Here is a 19943-nt window from a genome sequence, read left to right as displayed (position 1 = left end):
CTGTAGCGGTGCATTGGGTTCTTCCGTCCTAAGTGCAGGACCCTGCACTTATCCTTATTGAACCTCATCAGATTTCTTTTGGCCCAATCCTCCAATTTGTCTAGGTCCTTCTGTATCCTATCCCTCCCCTCCAGCGTATCTACCACTCCTCCCAGTTTAGTATCATCCGCAAATTTGCTGAGAGTGCAATCCACACCATCCTCCAGATCATTTATGAAGATATTGAACAAAACCGGCCCCAGGACCGACCCCTGGGGCACTCCACTTGACACCGGCTGCCAACTAGACATGGAGCCATTGATCACTACCCGTTGAGCCCGACAATCTAGCCAGCTTTCTACCCACCTTATAGTGCATTCATCCAGCCCATACTTCCTTAACTTGCTGACAAGAATGCTGTGGGAGACCGTGTCAAAAGCTTTGCTAAAGTCAAGAAACAATACATCCACTGCTTTCCCTTCATCCACAGAACCAGTAATCTCATCATAAAAGGCGATTAGATTAGTCAGGCATGACCTTCCCTTGGTGAATCCATGCTGACTGTTCCTGATCACTTTCCTCTCCTCTAAGTACTTCAGGATTGATTCTTTGAGGACCTGCTCCATGATTTTTCCAGGGACTGAGGTGAGGCTGACTGGCCTGTAGTTCCCAGGATCCTCCTTCTTCCCTTTTTTAAAGATGGGCACTACATTAGCCTTTTTCCAGTCATCCGGGACTTCCCCCGTTCGCCACGAGTTTTCAAAGATAATGGCCAAGGGCTCTGCAATCACAGCCGCCAATTCCTTCAGCACTCTCGGATGCAATTCGTCCGGCCCCATGGACTTGTGCACGTCCAGCTTTTCTAAATAGTCCCTAACCACCTCTATCTCTACAGAGGGCTGGCCATCTCTTCCCCATTTTGTGATGCCCAGCGCAGCAGTCTGGGAGCTGACCTTGTTAGTGAAAACAGAGGCAAAAAAAGCATTGAGTACATTAGCTTTTTCCACATCCTCTGTCACTAGGTTGCCTCCCTCATTCAGTAAGGGGCCCACACTTTCCTTGGCTTTCTTCTTGTTGCCAACATACCTGAAGAAACCCTTCTTGTTACTCTTGACATCTCTTGCTAGCTGCAGCTCCAGGTGTGATTTGGCCCTCCTGATATCTTTCCTACATGCCCGAGCAATATTTTTATACTCTTCCCTGGTCATATGTCCAACCTTCCACTTCTTGTAAGCTTCTTTTTTATGTTTAAGATCCGCTAGGATTTCACCATTAAGCCAAGCTGGTCGCCTGCCATATTTACTATTCTTTCGACTCATCGGGATGGTTTGTCCCTGTAACCTCAACAGGGATTCCTTGAAATACAGCCAGCTCTCCTGGACTCCCTTCCCCTTCATGTTAGTCCCCCAGGGGATCCTGGCCATCTGTTCCCTGAGGGAGTCGAAGTCTGCTTTCCTGAAGTCCAGGGTCCGTATCCTGCTGCTTACCTTTCTTCCCTGCGTCAGGATCCTGAACTCAACCAACTCATGGTCACTGCCTCCCAGATTCCCATCCACTTTTGCTTCCCCCACTAATTCTACCTGGTTTGTGAGCAGCAGGTCAAGAAAAGCGCCCCCCCTAGTTGGCTCCCCTAGCACTTGCACCAGGAAATTGTCCCCTACGCTTTCCAAAAACTTCCTGGATTGTCTATGCACCGCTGTATTGCTCTCCCAGCAGATATCAGGAAAATTAAAGTCACCCATGAGAATCAGGGCATGCGATCTAGTAGCTTCCGTGAGTTGCCGGAAGAAAGCCTCATCCACCTCATCCCCCTGGTCCGGTGGTCTATAGCAGACTCCCACCACTACATCACTCTTGTTGCACACACTTCTAAACTTAATCCAGAGACACTCAGGTTTTTCCACAGTTTCGTACCGGAGCTCTGAGCAGTCATACTGCTCCCTTACATACAGTGCTACTCCCCCACCTTTTCTGCCCTGCCTGTCCTTCCTAAACAGTTTATAACCATCCATGACTGTACTCCAGTCATGTGAGTTATCCCACCAAGTCTCTGTTACTCCAATCACGTCATAGTTCCTTGACATCACCAGGACCTCCAGTTCTCCCTGCTTGTTTCCAAGGCTTTGTGCATTTGTATATAAGCACTTGAGATAACCTGTTGATCGCCCCTCATTCCCAGTATGAGGCAGGAGCCCTCCCCTCACAGACATTCCTGCCTGTGCTTCCTCCCGGAATCCCGCTTTCCCACTTACCTCAGGGCTTTGGTCTCCGTCCCCCGGTGAACCTAGTTTAAAGCCCTCCTCACTAGGTTAGCCAGCCTGCTGGCAAAGATGCTCTTCCCTCTCTTCGTCTTGCCTTTACCTGTTCTCTGATAACCTCCTCTGCAAGAGGAGCTGCTATATAAATGGGAGGTATCTAGATGGTATCTGCTTCCTTCAGAGCCCATCAGTGCGTGGGGTTATGGAGTTGAGCCTCTACCTCCAGAGCAGTCTAGACTCTTCTGACCAAAGGAATTGGGCCTGGATTTCTGGCAAAGCAATAAACTGTTCAGCCACTGGGTCTTGCAATTTGCAAGACTTATAAAGCAACATTTTGTCTCAATTTGGATAAAGCCATTTAAATTAATAGTGTCAAAATCAGCTCGGGTACCACTAAGCAGAGAGGCTCTTGGGTCTGCAGAATGTCCTGCAAGTCAGGCACTGCCTGGGCTACTTCAGAAAACTGCTTCACGTTGGAAAATCACCTTAGTAATCAGGGAGAATTAGCCTGGCAGCAGGGAGAGAGCTCAGTCTGTCGGGGTGGGCGCTAAGCTCTTCTTAGTGAGAGATGCTTCCTCGTTTTCTCATCAGACATGACAGATACAGGATGCTACTAGCAGGCTCCTGCGCTTGGGTGTGATCTGCAGTGCACAGGGTGTGCGCTCCTTAAAAGAATGGGCCAGCTCGTTAAAGTGCAGATCTCCTGGGTTCCGTTCCTGGCTCGGCAGCTGACCTGCTGAGACACCTTGGCCAAGTTTCTCTGTGTCTCTGTTTCCCTCTCTGCAGAACAGGGCTGCGAAGGGTCATGTGCCTGGGGGGAGCTGGAGAACGGCCTCCTGGGTGTCTTTGGGACCCCCTACGAAGAGGGGGTAGTGTGCTGTTGTGTAAGCGGGAGCTTCCAGCCTCAGTGGCTCACAGTTGCCAAGCCCCCGGGGAAGGTTTGGTCTGACAGACCTGACAGAGTTGCCGGTGGCTTGGGTTAGTGTGGGGCTGCTTGGGGGAAGCAAGCCCACTCTGAGATGGGACCGAGGGGCAGACCCCTCCCACACTCGCTGAGGGTTTGTCTGCACAGGGGGGTAACGCTTGGACTCAGCTCATGGCAGCAGATTTCCATACAGCGTGTGCCAACCCGTTTGCTAACTGGCAGCCAGTTAGTTCCAGCCTCGACAGCCCCTTGAAGCGAATGCAAGTGGGTGACTCTGGATGTGGATGGCACAGTGCATCTGTGAGCCGAATACCTAATAGACCTTTTAGGAATCCCCGAATTGGTTAGTTTCTGGAATGCGCTGGGAAGGTTAGACGTCTGACCAGAGGTCTCCCACTGAATGGGCTCTGCACAGACATCAGGCTGAATGTCCAAGGGAACTTGTGCATCTTTCGCGGCCCAGCAGAGCGCTCTTCTGATGCAGAAGCGAACGTGAGCATGCTGCTTCCAATCGTGTTGCAGTGCTGGCAGCATCCTGACAGTAACCGTGCAGCGTTGCTTTCAACAGAGGATCCCTGAGCGCTCAGAATCTCTTGTTAAGCCTCACAAGTCCCCAGGGACATGGGTCAGTATTAGCTGCATTTTACAGCCGAGGCACAGCGTGGGAAAATGACTTGCCCAAGGTCATCCATAGAGTCATTGTGGAGGTGGGGATAAGGCCTTAGGTAAGACACAGTCACCTCTGCTGAACTCGCCCTCCCAAAGGTTGATGGGGATATTGCTGAATTTATTTAAGGAAGGTCTTTGCAGAGCTCTGTCTTGTTCCACAGAGTCCTCCTCCAGCTGACAAGTAACTGGTCAGAGGGAGGGAAAAGAGGCGTAGAGGAAAGGTTAAAACGTAGAGAAGTGGATTTGAATTTCCAGCTGCTGAGAGAGGTTACAGGCAATGGAAAGAGAGCCCCGCTAGCGAAGGGCTGGTCGGCGTCCCCGCTCTGCATCACACTCCCAGCTCCTGTGAGTGCTGTGAGTTTTTCCGTTGGGTCTCAATTACTTTAACCCTTTCAGGCTCCAGGTGGTGCAGTTGGGAACTTGAGCACCCCAGCTTCCAGTGCCGCCCCTCCTGGCAAGCTGCTGTCTCAGATGGAACTCAGCAAGGCTCAGGCTGGCATAGAGATGGCTCCTGCTGACCCCGCGTCCCACCTGACCTCCGCAGCAACGCCACCTGTAGGTGAGGCGCATGGCAGTTCTGGGGCACACGCAGCCAGGCCTTGGGGTCAGTGTGGAGGAAGGGCTGGAGCCATGCCTGCCTGGTGACTCGCAGGGTTGCTGTGGTGGTGTGGCTGGATTGCCAGGACGCCCAACGGTCTTGTTGGTTTTTTTAAAGTCACAATCCCCCTAGTAACTGGTTTCTTTGAGTACGTGTGTGCACTTTATTGGGCGTGACAGAGCAAGGGAAGGCTGTAGAGCAGTGTAGCTGAGACCATTAACCCCAACACCTAGGTAGTTGTTTTAAGTTCAGCTCCATGGCCTAAAGTTACAAACTCCTCAGGTTCTGCATTTCTGCTGGCTGTGATCAGCTGTCCTGCAGCTTGTGCGAAGCGTGCGCTTTCAACGCTTTCTCCCTGCTGTGCGTTATTGTTGATCTAGACTAGGGAGAAGGGATCCAACCCCCTGCAGCTCAGTGAGTGTGTCGGTTGCAGCTGCCCAGGGAGAATCCAAACCCACATAACCAAGCTGCCCTCTATTGTATCCTTGAAATGCTTTGGTAAGAAAAGCTGCATCGCGGCTGGTTTGATTCTTTCTTTCCTGTTGGTTTCAAAGTGAAGAGAAAAGCTCTCGAGGCAGATGGATGGTAAGCATTCTGGGCGAAATGAGGAGATGGGACAAAGCCCCACTTGAAAACAATGGAGCTGTGTTGAAGTGTCTGCCAGATTCCTCAAAGTGCCAGGGTCTAAACAAACGGCTCTGGAGCGCTTGGGAATCTCTGCTGTTGTACAGAGGCTGGCGCCTGGTACTCGAATGATCTCCCAGTCCCTGCAGGGCTAGAATCACTGCATACCACAAACCCCAGCAGTTCTCCCACTGAGAGCAATAGGGCAGTGGGAAAACGCTGTTTTCTTTTTCTCTCCTAGCTTGAAGTGTTTCCCTTTGCTATTTGTACTTCAGCTAGTGGGTGACCCTGGTTGTTTTCAGAAAGCTTTCTTGGGTCACTCGTGGCCCTGGATGACTGTTAACCCAGTAGCAGAGTTAGTGTATGCTTGGTTGCTTGTTTAGTGGCCAGAGCCGCAGTAGGTGCTCCAGAGAAACACACAGCAGATACAGCCACTGCCCTTCAGAGCTTACAGTTGAAATAAACCCCTGCCCAACTGGGAAATACAAGCAAAACAAAGGGCGGGGCGGGGGATGAGAGATGGAAGGACAGGGGAGTGCTTTTCAACAGTGCAGTCTAGGATTTTCCATACCAGCTTAGATCTCTGGGTTCAACTTCACTGGTACCCTGCCTCCAAGGGCGGCCCCAAATTGAGACTTCAGAGAAAGGAGAGCGCTACTCACATAGTGAATTTGGTGAGTTGTGTGATGTGTTTGTGATGGCAGGGAGGGGGAAACGTTGCTCCTGATCCTTGGGATGGCTGGTGGCGTGCAACCTTACCCTGAGTAGGGGACTAGGAATCAAGGCAAGTCGAACTCCAACTTTCTCTGTGTCAGGACCTTGTGCTCCCAGATAAGCCTGTAAGTGCCCTTCTCTTAGGGACATCCCAGCATGCCAGGGCTGCTGAGTTGGGCACTATTCAGTGAGACAGGAGTCAGGTAGGGGTCCTGTCTTTGTGGCATGAGACTATTCCTGCGTTAAGGCAATGGCTGAGGGAACCTGCAGTCAGGATGCCTAGCCCGGGCTTGAGCACGTGCAGGAAGCTTCCTCGCTCAACAGCATTCATGTTGTTCACTTCACCAGATCCTGCCTCCTGGCCTCAAAGAGATCAGAGCCTGTGGGCGGAGGTCAGGTGGTGGGGGAAGAGGGCTCATCTTGTCCCAGATAATTGCCACTGTAGCACTTCTAGCTAGGAGCCTTTCTGGTCCCTGTGAATCTGACCCCAGTGCTGTCACACAACCTGGCCGGCTGCTGTAAAGGTAATGTAGCCAGCTGCCTCCTTGTGAGACGCAGCATGTCCTCCCTGGGCACACGCTTGCATTCCCTGGCTGGGAGGTGCTGGTGTGACCCAGGAGCTAGGGCTGAGATAATACCCCAGCTTACTGCTGCGGGCACCGTGCTCCAGAGGTGCCATCTTTCGTTGTGGTGAACAGGACCTCGGCTGATCGCTGTGGCATTTCTAGCCCCGGTAGCGCTTTTCACAACGATAGAAATAGTTCTGGAGCCCTGGCCAAATGTAAATTTGGTCATTTCATTTGAATGTCCCCTCCCTGCTATTTTAGTTGGCTGTGGTCATCTTGTTCTCTCTCTGACCTAAACAGCTGCTGTAGTCCCACTCAGAGGTGGCTATGTTTGGAGTGATGGTGAAATGATCTGCCTATATTCTACTCTGCATTTCTACGGCAGATTTCCACCCAGTGGTCTCAGAGTACTTCACAAACACTAGTTAAGTCTCTCAACCATTTCTGTGTAGTACAGACAGGGAAGCTGAGCCCCAGGAGTTGAGTGACTTGCCAAAGGTCAGGCATGCCACCTTGAGCAGGGATTAAAACCCAGGTCTCCTGACTTGAAGTTCTGTCCCTTAACCACAAGACTATCCCTGTCCTGCTAATCAGCTTGGAAGGTGCTTTGACATCACTGGCTGGAAGACGGAGCACGTCTGCTGGACATGATCAGTGCTGAAGAACGGTGGTGTTGTGCTCCAGCCCTGGAGCTGTTCTCTGTGTGTGCAGCCACTTTGCTGCCAAGGGTTTGAAGGACAGTGGATCCACAGCAAGGGCTTTTCCTGAACCTGCATGTGAAAGGGGACCCGGGGTGGGCAAATCCATGCTGTTTGGGCCCCCAAAGGGCATGGCTTGCCAAAGCACCAGAGGAGTGTGCTGTGCAGTGGGAGAGGTCAGGGCCACTGCATAGTAATGGGGGCATGAATCTGACCCTTCCACTCTGCAGCTGACCTCAGTTTCAGTGTACTTGCCTGGCCTAACCTCCTTTGAGTATCCTGCTCCCTCTGGTCTGTGCAAGAGCTCCTGTCTTCCTCCAGCATTAGAGTTGCTGTACGTTTGCACTTCTGCCGTTCCCTTGAAGAACCCCAAGTAGACCTCCCTCCTTACTCTGGCAATCTCAGCTGACTCTCGGCTCCCTCCTGGGGTTTGCATGTGGCTAGAAAGTGGGCAGCCTCTGTGTCAGCTTCTCCTTCCTCCTCACACCACTGCTGCTCAAGGTGGAGCTGAAGGCACTGTGACCTGTGCTAACAGGACTTTTGCTTAGAGCTCAGCTAACGCAAGCCAGTATAGGCTCAGTGTTCAGGCCAGTGAGTGAGATGAACCAGTCACTGCTGGCCATGGGTTCTGTGCAATACATGTAGCTTCGGCGAAATCGCTGGGGGAAAGGCCTTGACATCTTCCCACAAGCCTGCCATGGTTTCCCTGTCCCCCGCAGGAGACCAGCAGTGATCATGCAACTCCGTGCCAGAGGAGGTTGTGAAGGCCAAGACTATACCAGGGTTCAAAAAAGAACTAGATAAGCTCGTGGATGAGAGGTCCATCAATGGCTATTAGCCAGGATGGGCAGGGATGGTGTCCCGAGCCTCTTTTTGCCAGAAGCTGGGAATGGGCGACAGGGGATGGATCACTTGATGATTACCCGTTCTGTTCATTCTCTCTGGGGCACCTGGCACTGGCCACTGTCGGAAGACAGGACACTGGGCTAGAAGGACCTTTGGTCTGACCCAGTCTGGCCACTCTTGTCTGATCAGCCTGCCAGAAAGACACAGTGCAGGACAAGCTGTGAGTTAAGGATGAGAGCTGTTGTCGTGGTGGTAATTCTGACTCTGGAGCTCTACCCCCCTCAGAGAAACAGCACCATCACACCAGGGCAAGGCAGGCGAATGTTCATGCCAGTGCTGGGTATCGGTCACAGCTGTTGTCCTCTAGCATTGTGATTTCCATCCTCCGGAGTGTTCCTGCCCCCTTTATTGCGGGAGACCTATCCTCCTCTTATCCAAGAGGGTTGCAATTTGAGGATTACTTTGGATCCTTGGCTGCTTCTGGGTTTGCAGCTGGCATAGGTGGTCCCTGGTCTGGCACTCAGGACGTAGTATTCGTGTGCTGTGCCAAGCGCCTGTCCCCGGGGGCCACAACACGCCAGGGCGCTTGCAGTTGTAGGGGTATATGCTGGCTCTGGGGATGACCTGGGCACATACCGTGGTTTACAAAGTAACTTGCCCGCAGCAATGCACAGCTTACACCCTGGTTACCTCTGCCCCAGCTGCTGCGGGCTTGGCCTGTAGAGACGGTGGAAAGCAGAGGGGAACACTAAGCTGTCTTTGTCCCTCTGTCTCCGCAGTGACCACCACCAGCCCCATGAAAACCCTGTATGTCATGTCAGACGCCAAGCTGTCTGCGCTCACCAAATCTGTGATGGCTGAGGCTGTCTGCGCCCCCCTGAAACCTGTGGGGATCCAGACGCCCTCCTCGTCTGCCTGCTCGTCATCCTCCTCCAGCTCACCCCCCGGTGCCGTGACCTTCACCTCTGCGATGCCGGCTAGCCCCCACTGCAGCCTGGTGCATTCCAAAGTGGGGCCCATCCTGCAGAACACTACCAAGACTGTCATCCTGACCTCCACGCTGGCAGCAAAGGGCGACGGGCCCCTGGGGCGCAGGGCGGAGAAGGTCGGCCACACCCTCGGGGCAATGGAGTCCCTGGGGAAGGTGCCCTCTGTGGTGGACAATGGGAGCACCATCATCCACACCAGGGAGACTCTGGCTAATAGACATTTGCTGCCACAGGGCGTGGTGCCAGCTGGGGCTGGCACCACGCTTATAACGCTGGGCAGCAGCCTGGCCAGCCCATCCATCCTCGCAACAGCGGGGCCCACGATCAGCCAGAAGCCATAGCGAATTGAGCACCGCTTTGCCACGAATTTGAGTTTGGCCTTCAGTATGAACTAGCGCTGTTGGCTGCGGGAGTGCAGCACCCGTGCTGGGCCCAAATGGACATTTCTTTTGGTTTGGGGTTTTCTTTTGCTGTTTAATAAAACTATTTTTTTTCAGTCGTGTGATCTCTTCATTGTAGCATTTCTCCTTTGATCACTGCCTGCACTGTAGCCCGAAGAGGAGAAGGAGGGATGTAGATTCTCAGCATGGAATGGAAATCAAAATGCAATTATGCTTTGCATCTTTATAGTATCTTTCAGTGAAGGATTTCAGAGCTTTGCAAACAAATGAGCCCCCCAGCACCCTATGAGTGAAGGAAATGCTATCCCCTTCTTCTTTGGGGAGCTGCAGCTGTGTTCCACACAGGCATGTGTGCACATTGGAGAATTTTGCCTAGCAGTACCTGTTGGGCTGGGCTTGTGCCTTGGGGCTGTAGCCCGTCCCCTGGCTATTTGAGGCAGTTCTGCCCAGCCCCCCCTCAGTTCCTTCTCACCATGCATGGCTGGAGTCAGAGCTCTGTGTGGTTATCACCTCTGCTTCTCTGTCTGTTTTCCTCTTTGTGTGTGTAGCTTTTAGATAGCTAGCCCTACCCTAGATAGTGTTAGTTAAGCTCAGTAGTTGGGATACTTATTGCCCTGTGCGGTGTCCTCACCACGGTTCAAGCACTGCTGTTGAGTGCGTGGAGCGATTGCTAATAATGATCCTTGCATGAGGTGCAGGCTGTGTTTAGGCCAGGAGTGTTCTGGTACTCCTGTATACTTTCCTTCTGATTCCGATCATCCCTTAGGTCATCCTCAGACTGAAACTGTACTGTGCCAAGGTCAGCGTCCTTGCTCCGCCATGGCCGAGGCTATGTTGCTTCTCCGACCTTCTTGTGTTTTCAGCCTCCAATGTCCCGTCCTCTTCATCCTGACCTTCTGACTCAGCATCATGGTCAGATTTTGCATCCCATGATCAGCTCTCTGCATCTCGCTGCGTGGCTGCTCTGTGGTTAAATGAGGAGGAAGAGCGATGTTCAGAGGCAGGTTCTACTCAATAGCAGGAAAACCTGTTTGGCCAATGGAAGCATTTTTTGATATGGTTGTTGGTCCACAGAGTTCCACCAAAGCTGGCTGATATCCAGGACATCTTGATGTACCTGTTACATCTTCAGTCGTCAGGTCTGGTACTTAGGTTGTTGAGGGTGCATCTGGTGTCGATTTTGGCACTTCATGCACCCATCCGTGGAGGTCAGTATTTTCCAAACCATGGTAACAAGGTTCTTCAAAAGAGTCCGTCGCCACGCACCAGTGCGAGAACCAGTTCCTTTCTGGCCTTAGCGGCTTCGCCTCATCTGGCACCTCCATTCAACCCTTGGGCATCCTTGTCTTTCTTTTTTGTGTCAAAAAGCAATCACGGTGGCAATCACGTCTGCAAGTGTGCGAATTGCAGGCTCTGATGGCAGATCCTTCTTAAGCGCAGTTCTCCAAATACAAAGTGACTGCGGCTGCATGCGAAGCTTTTATCGAAGCGGTCTCTCCATTTCACTTGAGCCAGGCGATGTACGTCCCTGTGTTCTTTCTTTAAGCCACATTCAGCCCTGAGGCAGTAATGTCTTCACACGGGAGGCGATCTCTGCCCTTTTACCTGGACAGAACTCGATCGTTTTGTGCTTCGCCTCATCTGTGCCTTACGCAGCCCAATGAAGGGACAAGCAATCTCTTCACAGACTCTCCCTGGGGGGATAACTTCCTGTATCAAGACAGCTTATGAAATAGTTCTGTCCCCGCAAAGGGTTTGAGCTCATTCTGTGAGAGCCGCAGGCTACGTCAAAGGTGTTTAAGTGGCGTTTCAATGTTGGATGTTTGCAGGGCTGCCCCTTGGTTGTCTGTACTTACTTTTCTGAACCACTATGGCATTACCATAGCATCCAGAGCAGAGGCAGACTTTGGGAAGGTGGGCCTGCCATCCTGGTTTGAATAGACTCTGAGCCCCACCTCCTGCGAGTGCTGCTTGAAAGTCACCTACGTGCAATACATGGCTGCATCCACTCGAAGAAGAAAAATGGGTTACCTGCCTGTCTAGTCACTGTTGTTCTTCAAGATGTGATGCAGACATGTTTCCACAATCACTTTCCATCCCCTCTGCACTGGAGTTGGGGCGGTGCTGCCCAGGGAGGGGCTATGGCCATGAGGCGCGAACGCTGCCCCTCTGCGGGTACGGCAAAGCAAAATTCTCCGGCTCCGGTGCACTGGGTGCGTGCACACCTATGTGGAATCCACGACTGCATTGCATCTCGAAGAACAACCGTTACAAATCAGGTAAGTAACTGTTTTTTCAGATGGGGAAACTGAGGCTTGAGTCAGGGCGATCAGCAGCGCCTCACTTACCTGTAGATTAGATAGTTTTCGTGGTAGTAGACTTAGTTATTAGATAGTTTTATCATTATTACCAAGTAATATCACCAAGACAGACTTTATCGCCAAGTCTGTCTCGGTACTGATGGCACCAAGCTCGTCAGAACTTGTGCTGGGAAGCTCCAGTAGAGTGAGTTCCCAGAGAGCAGAAGACCCGAAGCAGGCAGGCTCGAAGAGAGCCCCACAGGGCAAAGTGAAACCTGCTACTTCGGTACCCACGGAGCTGAAGCGGCACTCAGCACCGAGCGGCACAGTGGCGCCACCTGCTGCAGCTGTGCAGCACAGCACAAGACCCTCGGCACCGGCTGCTATTACTCACTCTCCTGCACCACCAGGGACACCGACATTGGTACCGATGCTCATGTTACCGCACCAGTTCCTGAGACCTCCTAATCTCATCAACACCGAACTCTCCGCTCCTCGGTACGGATGGCACTCCATCCTGATCGATACCGAGCTGACTGACTCCACCCAGGTCGGCTCCCCTCCTCTCTAGTGAGGATGACGACGAGGATGAAGGGGTGATATATACAACCCATCACTCCTCACCCAAACCGGGACCACCCCATCAGAGTACCACTCATCCATGGATGCAGGTACCAAAATATGGGCACCAATGGGCACCGCCCCCTATGTCATTCCCACCAAATTGGCCCTACTGGGACCCATGGGCACTATACAGGACGCAACATCGAAGGCTCCCTAGCCCACAAGATCAAGAGCACCACGGTCTTTATCATCATCTATCCCAGCAACCTCAGAAACATAAGAAGAGGTGACTGAGGAAACAGGAAATCTCCGATCAGGAAGTCTTATCACCAGTGAGCCTGTCATCTTCGTCTTCAGACAAAACTATAATGCCCCCACCCCACCACAGGGGATGATTTCAAGCAATTCTAGGACCTTCAAAAGGGTGGTAGAGTCCTCGGACATATCACTAGAAGAGGTACCTGTATCACAACAAACTACTTGACATACTGCAGACATCTACATCGATGAAGATAGCATTCCCAAACTATGATGCTATTATGGAGCCTGCCAAAACCATCTAGCGGACACCAGCTAGTGCACCCCCATCTTGCAAAAGATCTGACAAATGTTCCATCGAAAGGAGTTGAGTGTTTATTTACACCCGCCACACACACTCACACCAAACTCACTTGTAGTGGAAGCTGTTAACAAGAAGAGAAAACAACAACCCCCCATGACAAAGAATGGAAGAGGCTAGACCTCTTCGGCCACAAGGTGTATTCATCCACAGCACTGCAGTTTCGTAGAGCCAATTATGAGGCCCTATTGTCCAAATACACACACATCATTTTCTCAAAAATGTCAGAATTTCTTGACAGTTTACCCAAAAAGAAAAAAAGAGCAGTTCAATGCTAATATTGCTGAAGGCCATCTCATCATCATGACAGCGCTACAGGCCTCATTGACTCTGCAGAGACAGCTTCACAGTCTATCAACATCTGGGGTCATGCGCTGTGCATCTTGGCTACTTCTCTCGGGGCTCCCTTGGGAGGTCCTGTCAACTGGTGAGGATCTGTCCTTCGAAGGCCCAAAGTTATTCGCTGCCAAAATGGATGAGTCTCTCCATACTCTTAGGGACTCAAGGGCAACCTTAAAATCCCTGGGCATCTATACATCTGCAAATAAAAAGAAACAGGGCAGGTATTATACCCAGAGATTCCGATCACCACCGTACTCACAGTCGCACAGGCACTATGACCAACATCCCAAACAAAGACAAATCAGATGTTGACAAAACCAAAATCAATCATCAACGTCCCAGCAGTCCACCTTGAAACAACCATTTTGAAGGTGTGGTCAACGGCGCATGAGACCACCGCACTCTTTAATGCCGGAAACAGACTAATCTCCCGACCATTTGGTGATGGCCTGTCACCATTTAACAGAGTCTGGAACACCGTCACAACAGACAAATGGGTTTTGGAAATTATCCAAAGGGCTATTCCATCCCCTTTATCTCCATCCCACCTACCCAACCTCCTTCCCCGTCCCTCTTCAGGGACCCCCTCATGAGCACCTGCTGCAACAGGAAATAAACCACCTCATGCAATTAGGTGTAGTGGAACCCGTACCAACGCAGCAGAGGGGGCAAAGTTTTTACTCATTATTTTCTAACACAGAAAAAGATGGGTGGGTGGAGACGCGTTTTGGATCGAAGGAAACTCAACAGGTTTGTTAGAACACGTTTCAAAATGGTGACACTAACCCTTATAATTCCTGTGTTAGAGAAGGGGGACTGGCTGTTGGGTCTCGACCTGCAAGACGCATATTTTCATATTTCCATCCATCCATCCATCACACAGAAGGTTCACCCTGGGAAAACGCTTCCGATACAAAGTGCTACCCTTCCATTTCTCGACTGCCCCAAGAGTTTCTCCAGCGTTTTAGCAGCGGAGGCAACATACCGCCGCAGACACGGAGTCAGGATGTTTCCTTATCTGGACAACTGCCTCCTAAGGGCACCAACACAGCACGAAGCAATAAGTGCCACACAGAACATCACCCTTTTCATGAACTTAGGGTTACCGGTAAACACGTCACCACGCTCGTCAACTTAACTTTGACAGTGACGGACAGTCCACAAATATCTGCCAGAACACGTCTCCAAATACGGGGACGTATGGCAGCAACAGGGTTTGTTGTCGAACACGCCAGACTCCACATGAGAGGCCTGCAGGCCTGGCTTCGAACAGTCCACATACCACACGGGCACAGCCTAAGCAGATGCCTCATGATGCCAAGGAAGGTAAAGGACTCACTAAAATGAGAGACGTCTGCACTCATTGGAAAGGTTATGCTTTACTGAATGTGATTATCCTGTAAGGGAGGAGGGATAGCTCAGTGGTTTGAGCATTGGCCTGCTAAACCCAGGGTTGTGAGTTCAATCCTTGAGGGGGCCATTTAGGGATCTGGGGCAAAAATTGGGAAGTGGTCCTGCTTTGAGCAGGGGGTTGGACTAGATGACCTCCTGAGGTCCCTTCCACCCTGATATTCTATGATTCTATGTTTGTATGCATGTATCATTTTGGTATCTGAAGTTAGGAATATTGTCTATGCATCTATTACAAGTGTGTTTACGCCTGGGGAATGCCCATTAGGCAGAATGCACTCAGTCTAAGATGGCTGGCTGGGAAAGGCCATTGGGGAGAACAATAGGTCTTAGAAGAAGCTAATCTCCCAGCCTCCAAGTCATGGCTGCTGTGACGCTATAGGGACATGTGACCAAGTCACCTGGTGCTGGACTCCATCTTGGACTACCAGTGTTTTTCCACTGACCGGGCATGGGAACCAAGCTGGGAGACAAATGGTTCCTGCCATATGCCAAAGCTATTTAAGGCAGGGGAGTAACATCATTGTGATTCTTCACTGACTCCCCGCCCAAAGGAGACTCTTGGAAACCCCTGAGGAACAAGGACTGACTGGGGGAGAAGGGTTGGACCCAGACTAGAGGGATTTCTAGCCTGAGAAAGGAATACCTAGGGTTTTAAGCTGCAAGCAAGGGCAGCTGGCCCCTTAAGAATCCCTGCAACCAGCTTAAGTCATCATTTGTGGTGACCTGGCAATGTAGCTGGCCCTTTGGGGTTCAGAAGAACGTTTTGTAAATGTGAGCGGAGTTTTAAATAACTTCTCACTGTACTGGGTGCTGACTGGGAGCCAGAGAACTGGAATGCAATTAGGGGGCTGTGTGAGTTCTTTTTTAGCTTCTTGATTTTCAGTGGGGGGGATCAGGACGACAGTTTGTGATTGGTTGGGGAGTTTAATTTCAGTACAGGAGCGACCCATGCCCTGCCAATAGTGGGGGAGGGGGTGGAGTGAGGGCAGCTGGCTTCAGCAGTGTTGCTGAGCATGCTCAGTCCGTGTAAGCATGGTCAGTACAAGCCAAGCAGCAAATCTAGGGAGGGGGGACCCTGCCTCCCCCCCCCCTCACACACACGCACCAGTTTTGGGAGTATCTCTTCCCCCTTTTGCAGCCTGCCCTAACCTTGGCATTCTCAGTGTAGGCTGACCCAGGTCACACTGGAGGTAAATGGTAAAGGGGATATAATTCAACATGGTAGATTGTGCCAGACAAACCTGATCTCCTTCTTTGAGAAAATATCTGATTTTTAGATAAATGAAGTGCAGTAGATCTAATATACTTGGACTTCAGTAAAGCATTTGACCAGGTACCACATGGGAAATGATTAGTTAAATTAGAGAAGCTGCGGATCAGTACAAGAATTATAGGGTGGATAAGGAACTGGCTAGAGGGGGGAATGTCACGGGTTGTGCTGAACGGAGACTTATCATGCTGGAGGGAGGTTACTAGTGGAGATCGTCAAGGATTAGTTGTGAGGCGTCTGAGCCACAGAGTGTGATGAGTCATCAGAGGTGATTTCCTGAAGGTCTTGTGATAGGCCCCAGGCCATTCCGCCAGGATTGAAATGAAGAAGAAGACAGGAAGGTGCATGTTCCACCCCGGTCTAATCCGGTGCCGCTCCAGCTGCCCCACGGCCAGCGCCCATGCACATCGACGCAATGCAAAGAGTATTGGTGATGGAACAGCCTTTGCCTGTATTGGGCTGGTGAGGCCACTTCGCCACCGAATGCACCCTCAAATAAAGAGCTGTGGCAGATCCAGGAAATGACCATGTCCAGCCCATTAAAGGGGCCAGATGTAATTACGCAGTCCGGTTCCCCAAACAGACCCCGCTCTATTCTGCCAACATGCATTTCACAGCTGTGGACTGTGGCCATCCCCACCTGCAAGTCTTACTCCATCTCCGCATCCGGATCATACCTGGGGTGAACTGCACCCAATTTGCACTCGTGGTTTCTGGAGCCTTTAACAATTTTATGGACACTAGGTTCACTAAGGCTAACCAGCTTCTGGTACGAAGAAAGCTCACCCCAGATCTCCTGGAATCAGTCGATGGTGGCGTACTGCCCTCAGGTCACGTCACCCATTAAATTGTGCCCCAAGACCACCGAGAAACTCTGCAATTGTAACTTAACTCAGCCCACGTCCCAGTCATACTTAGCATCCTCTGGCTCTCGGTCCATGATCCAGCTGTCTCCTGGAAAATGTAAACGGTCCAGATATAGTCAGAGATGATGTCTAGCCGCGTCAGGCGCCAAGGAAATGTGGAAGAGCCTGGAGAAGGACGCTGCCTTCCACGTTTAGTCCATACGAGGAGATAATGGCTCACCAATTGCTGCAAAGCATCACGACTTTGCAGGTAGGTTTGATCAAAGAAATACTGAGCCCTACTCCCTGCCTCGCTCCTGTGACTGCCCACCCTCAAACCCCATTACGCTCTCTCTACCAGGCTCAGTCCAGGGTTCTCCTCACCAAAGACCCCCGGGTCTGTTCAGCTCCTTACCATGGGTACAGCTCTGCCTGAATGGCTTAGCCTGGTGCTGCCCAAAGGCCCTGCCAGCCAGGTCCTTGGAGGTGCTTTTCGGGTGGGTTTATAAGAAGATGTCATGAAAATCCATATTGATGTGCTGGGGGTGGGAAAATGGATTAAATAAAGCCAGGCAGCCCCCTGGAGAGCCCAACAGTGTCCGAAGGGGCCTGGCGCTGTCCCACGCAGGCGTCGGCTCACAGCTGTGGAGTTACTGTCAGTTTCTGCACTCGGGAGCAATGCATCAGAATCAGTCCGAGCTTCCTGGTCAGGCAGGGAGGGAGGGTCTGGCTTGAACTAGGGAAGGCCAGGAAAACATTCCTCCCTGCACCTGGAAGTGGGGAATCAGTTACGAGTCCTGAGAGCACAAGCAGCAAAACCAGGTGGTTTTCTTCTTGTTGCATAAAGACAGTCTCGTCTGTCTCCATATACCCACCCTGCCATTTGGTTAGACCCTGCAGCGTCCACACTAGATTCCCGGGGAGCAAGACGACTAATCTAGTTGTGTGTGAACTGCTGGGGGGGGGGGGGGGGGGCTGCGGAGCAGGTGGGGTGGCAGGATATCAGCAGAGCTGTTGATGGGGTGAGCCCATGTCATGAGCCCATCTCTGAGCCTGAGGAGTCAGCCCTCAGACTGGCTCCCTGGCAACCAACCAGGGCTCAGACAATCCACAGGCGCTGGTCTAACCAGGTGACCCCAAGGCCAGGGATACAGGCTCCCAATGAGAGCAGCCCACTCCAGTCTGCTCAAACTCGCGTCCTTGCCAGGAGTATCCCCCGCCGCTTGGTGCTTCCGACCTGTTCCAACCCGAGCCTGCTCCTGCTCCAGCCTTGTGCCAAGCCTGCTCTTGGGTCCTAATTCCTGCTCTCACTCCTGGATCCAGTCCCTGGCCCACCCACGAGCCCTGCCTACCGCTGCCTCGCTAGGTCTGCCCATCCACTTCCCAGTGTCTGCCAGTCTGAGCAGACTCCCTCCTTTCTGGGCCTGGGTCCAGCGGCTGAGCTGGGGACCCCCCTGAATGTCCACCACTGAGATGACCGAGTTGGTCCTTTGGGGTCAAGTTGCCCAGTTGCATCTGGAGAATGCTTCCCTCCGCTCACAGATCCCAGCAGCCACGGTAACCCCACGAGGGCTGAACGTAACTGTGGAGTTGAGTTCTCGAACCAGGCCCCCTCTTCTGCCCACATGTATGTTGGCGTCTATGAACTGTCATCCTCTGCACCTGCAGGTCTTGCTCCATCTCTGGGTCCCAACTGCACCTGTGGTGAATGTGACGGGTTCCCCCCAGGGTTCCCCCTGGAATGGGGATACCACTGAGCCCCCTGACCCACCAGCCTGGGCTCCCTCTCACACTGCTGCTGTGACAAACTGCAAAGCCCTCCAGCCTCCGTACAGGTAGGCCACACCCAGCTGCAGTTAGATGCAGGCTCTGTCCAGCCCCTGCAATGAACCAACGGTGGAAAGGCTACAGCTGAGGCAACTGGTGGAAATGATGGATGGTAGCATGCTGCCCTCTGGTCCAGCTATCCGTGAACTGTCTTGTCTTGCCTGCGTCCCCTTTAGCGCCGTGATCGCCCAGTGCTTGTTTGGCGAGCTCCTGCTTCTGGGGGACTTTAAAACCTGTTGCTGTTCGGTTTTGTGTCTTTTGCTAGTTACTCTTCAAATTCCTCCTTGGCCTCCGTAATTATACAGCGACTGGCCAGAGCGTGGGCGCCTTCCTATTTTCCTCAGCAGGATTCAACTTCCACTTTTTAAAGGGTGCCTTTTCGCCTCTCACCACCTCTTCTACTCTGCTGTTTAGCCAGGGTGGCATTTCTTTTAGTCCTGTTACTGGTTTTTTAATGATTATTTTGCATGTACATTTAGTTTGAGTCTCTGCTACGGCGTTTTAAAATCTTTCCCCTGCAGCTTGCAGGCATTTCACTCTTGCGACGGTTCCCCATTTTTGGGTCGTTTCCCTTTCTGAAGTTGATTTCTTTGGTATTTTCCGCACTACAAGGACGTTACATTTAACTATATCACGGTCAGTATTACTGAGCGCATCCGCTATATTTATCGCTCGGACCAAATCCAGTGCTTCACGTAGGACTAAATGGAGAATTGATTTCTGCTAGTCCCTTGGCATCAGCAGGCTCTTTCACCGCAAGACCAATTTCCTTGCTTTGTGTATCTTTTCAGTCACAAGGAGCTATTTTGTCCCTCTGGTGTCTGACAGCGCTGCTGGAGACTCCTAACACGATTTCAGCAGCATCAGTGCTGGCAGGCAATAGGATAAACTCCCCGCACCTGTTGCGTGAGGCTGCCTTGCTGGTCTAGTGGGTTTTGAAGGCACAGTGCAGGAGGCCTGCCAGGCTGTCTCCGAGGCAGAGGTACCTTTACAAAAGCACTTTTCTCTGTTCTGAGGTCAGTTGCCCATCTCTAAAACAACTCCCGCTGTCTCCTGGCATGCGGCTTATGTGACTGGAGCTGGCTGGAGCGCCGGCTTGGTGTCATGCTTTCCTTAGCCAGCGCGGCATCACCTAGCGCACACACTGGCTCTGGGAACAAACTGCCGGGACCTGCAGATACATAAATTCCAAGGCCAGAAGGGACCATTGCGATCATCTCGTCTGAGCCCCGGCTTCACACAGGCCAGAGACCTGCCCACTATACTTCCGAGAGCAGATCTGTTAGAAAACATCCAACCTTGATTTTACAATGGTCAGGGATGGAGAATCCATCCCAACCCTTGGTAAGCTGTTCCAGGGGCTAATTAATCTCACTGTTAAAAATTTACACCTTATTTCTGGCTGTATTTGTCTCGTTTCAACTGCCAGCCATTGGATGGTGTTAGACCTTCCTCTGCTAGACTGACGAGCCCAGTATCAAATCTTTGTTTCCCAC

The 19943-nt window shown here is 51.8% G+C and overlaps 1 protein-coding gene across 31 annotated transcripts in view; it reads left to right on the top strand.

The window, feature by feature from the left end:
• Positions 1 to 19943, top strand: part of KANSL3 (KAT8 regulatory NSL complex subunit 3) — a 146861-nt gene that overhangs the window by 52702 nt on the left and 74216 nt on the right. For 4 of the 31 annotated variants that reach the window (XM_037886399.2, XM_043536540.1, XM_037886400.2 and 1 more), the window contains 2 exons: positions 4228 to 4390; positions 8657 to 9362. The exons of 10 other annotated variants lie outside the window; for them this stretch is intronic. In XM_037886399.2, the coding sequence (XP_037742327.1) occupies positions 4228 to 4390; positions 8657 to 9207 (714 nt within the window). In that variant the 3' untranslated portion in view covers positions 9208 to 9362. Of the gene's footprint in view, positions 1 to 4227; positions 4391 to 4809; positions 4909 to 6927; positions 9363 to 19943 lie in introns of those variants that run through there. 17 more of the 31 variants (XR_005223460.2, XM_043536541.1, XM_037886406.2 and 14 more) reach the window with 7 other exon arrangements.

Source organism: Chelonia mydas, chromosome 26 (genome assembly GCF_015237465.2).
Source record: "Chelonia mydas isolate rCheMyd1 chromosome 26, rCheMyd1.pri.v2, whole genome shotgun sequence".
NCBI classification, from domain to species: domain Eukaryota; kingdom Metazoa; phylum Chordata; order Testudines; family Cheloniidae; genus Chelonia; species Chelonia mydas.
Note: the sequence above shows the minus strand (reverse complement) of the source record. Positions and strands in the feature narration are given on the sequence as shown.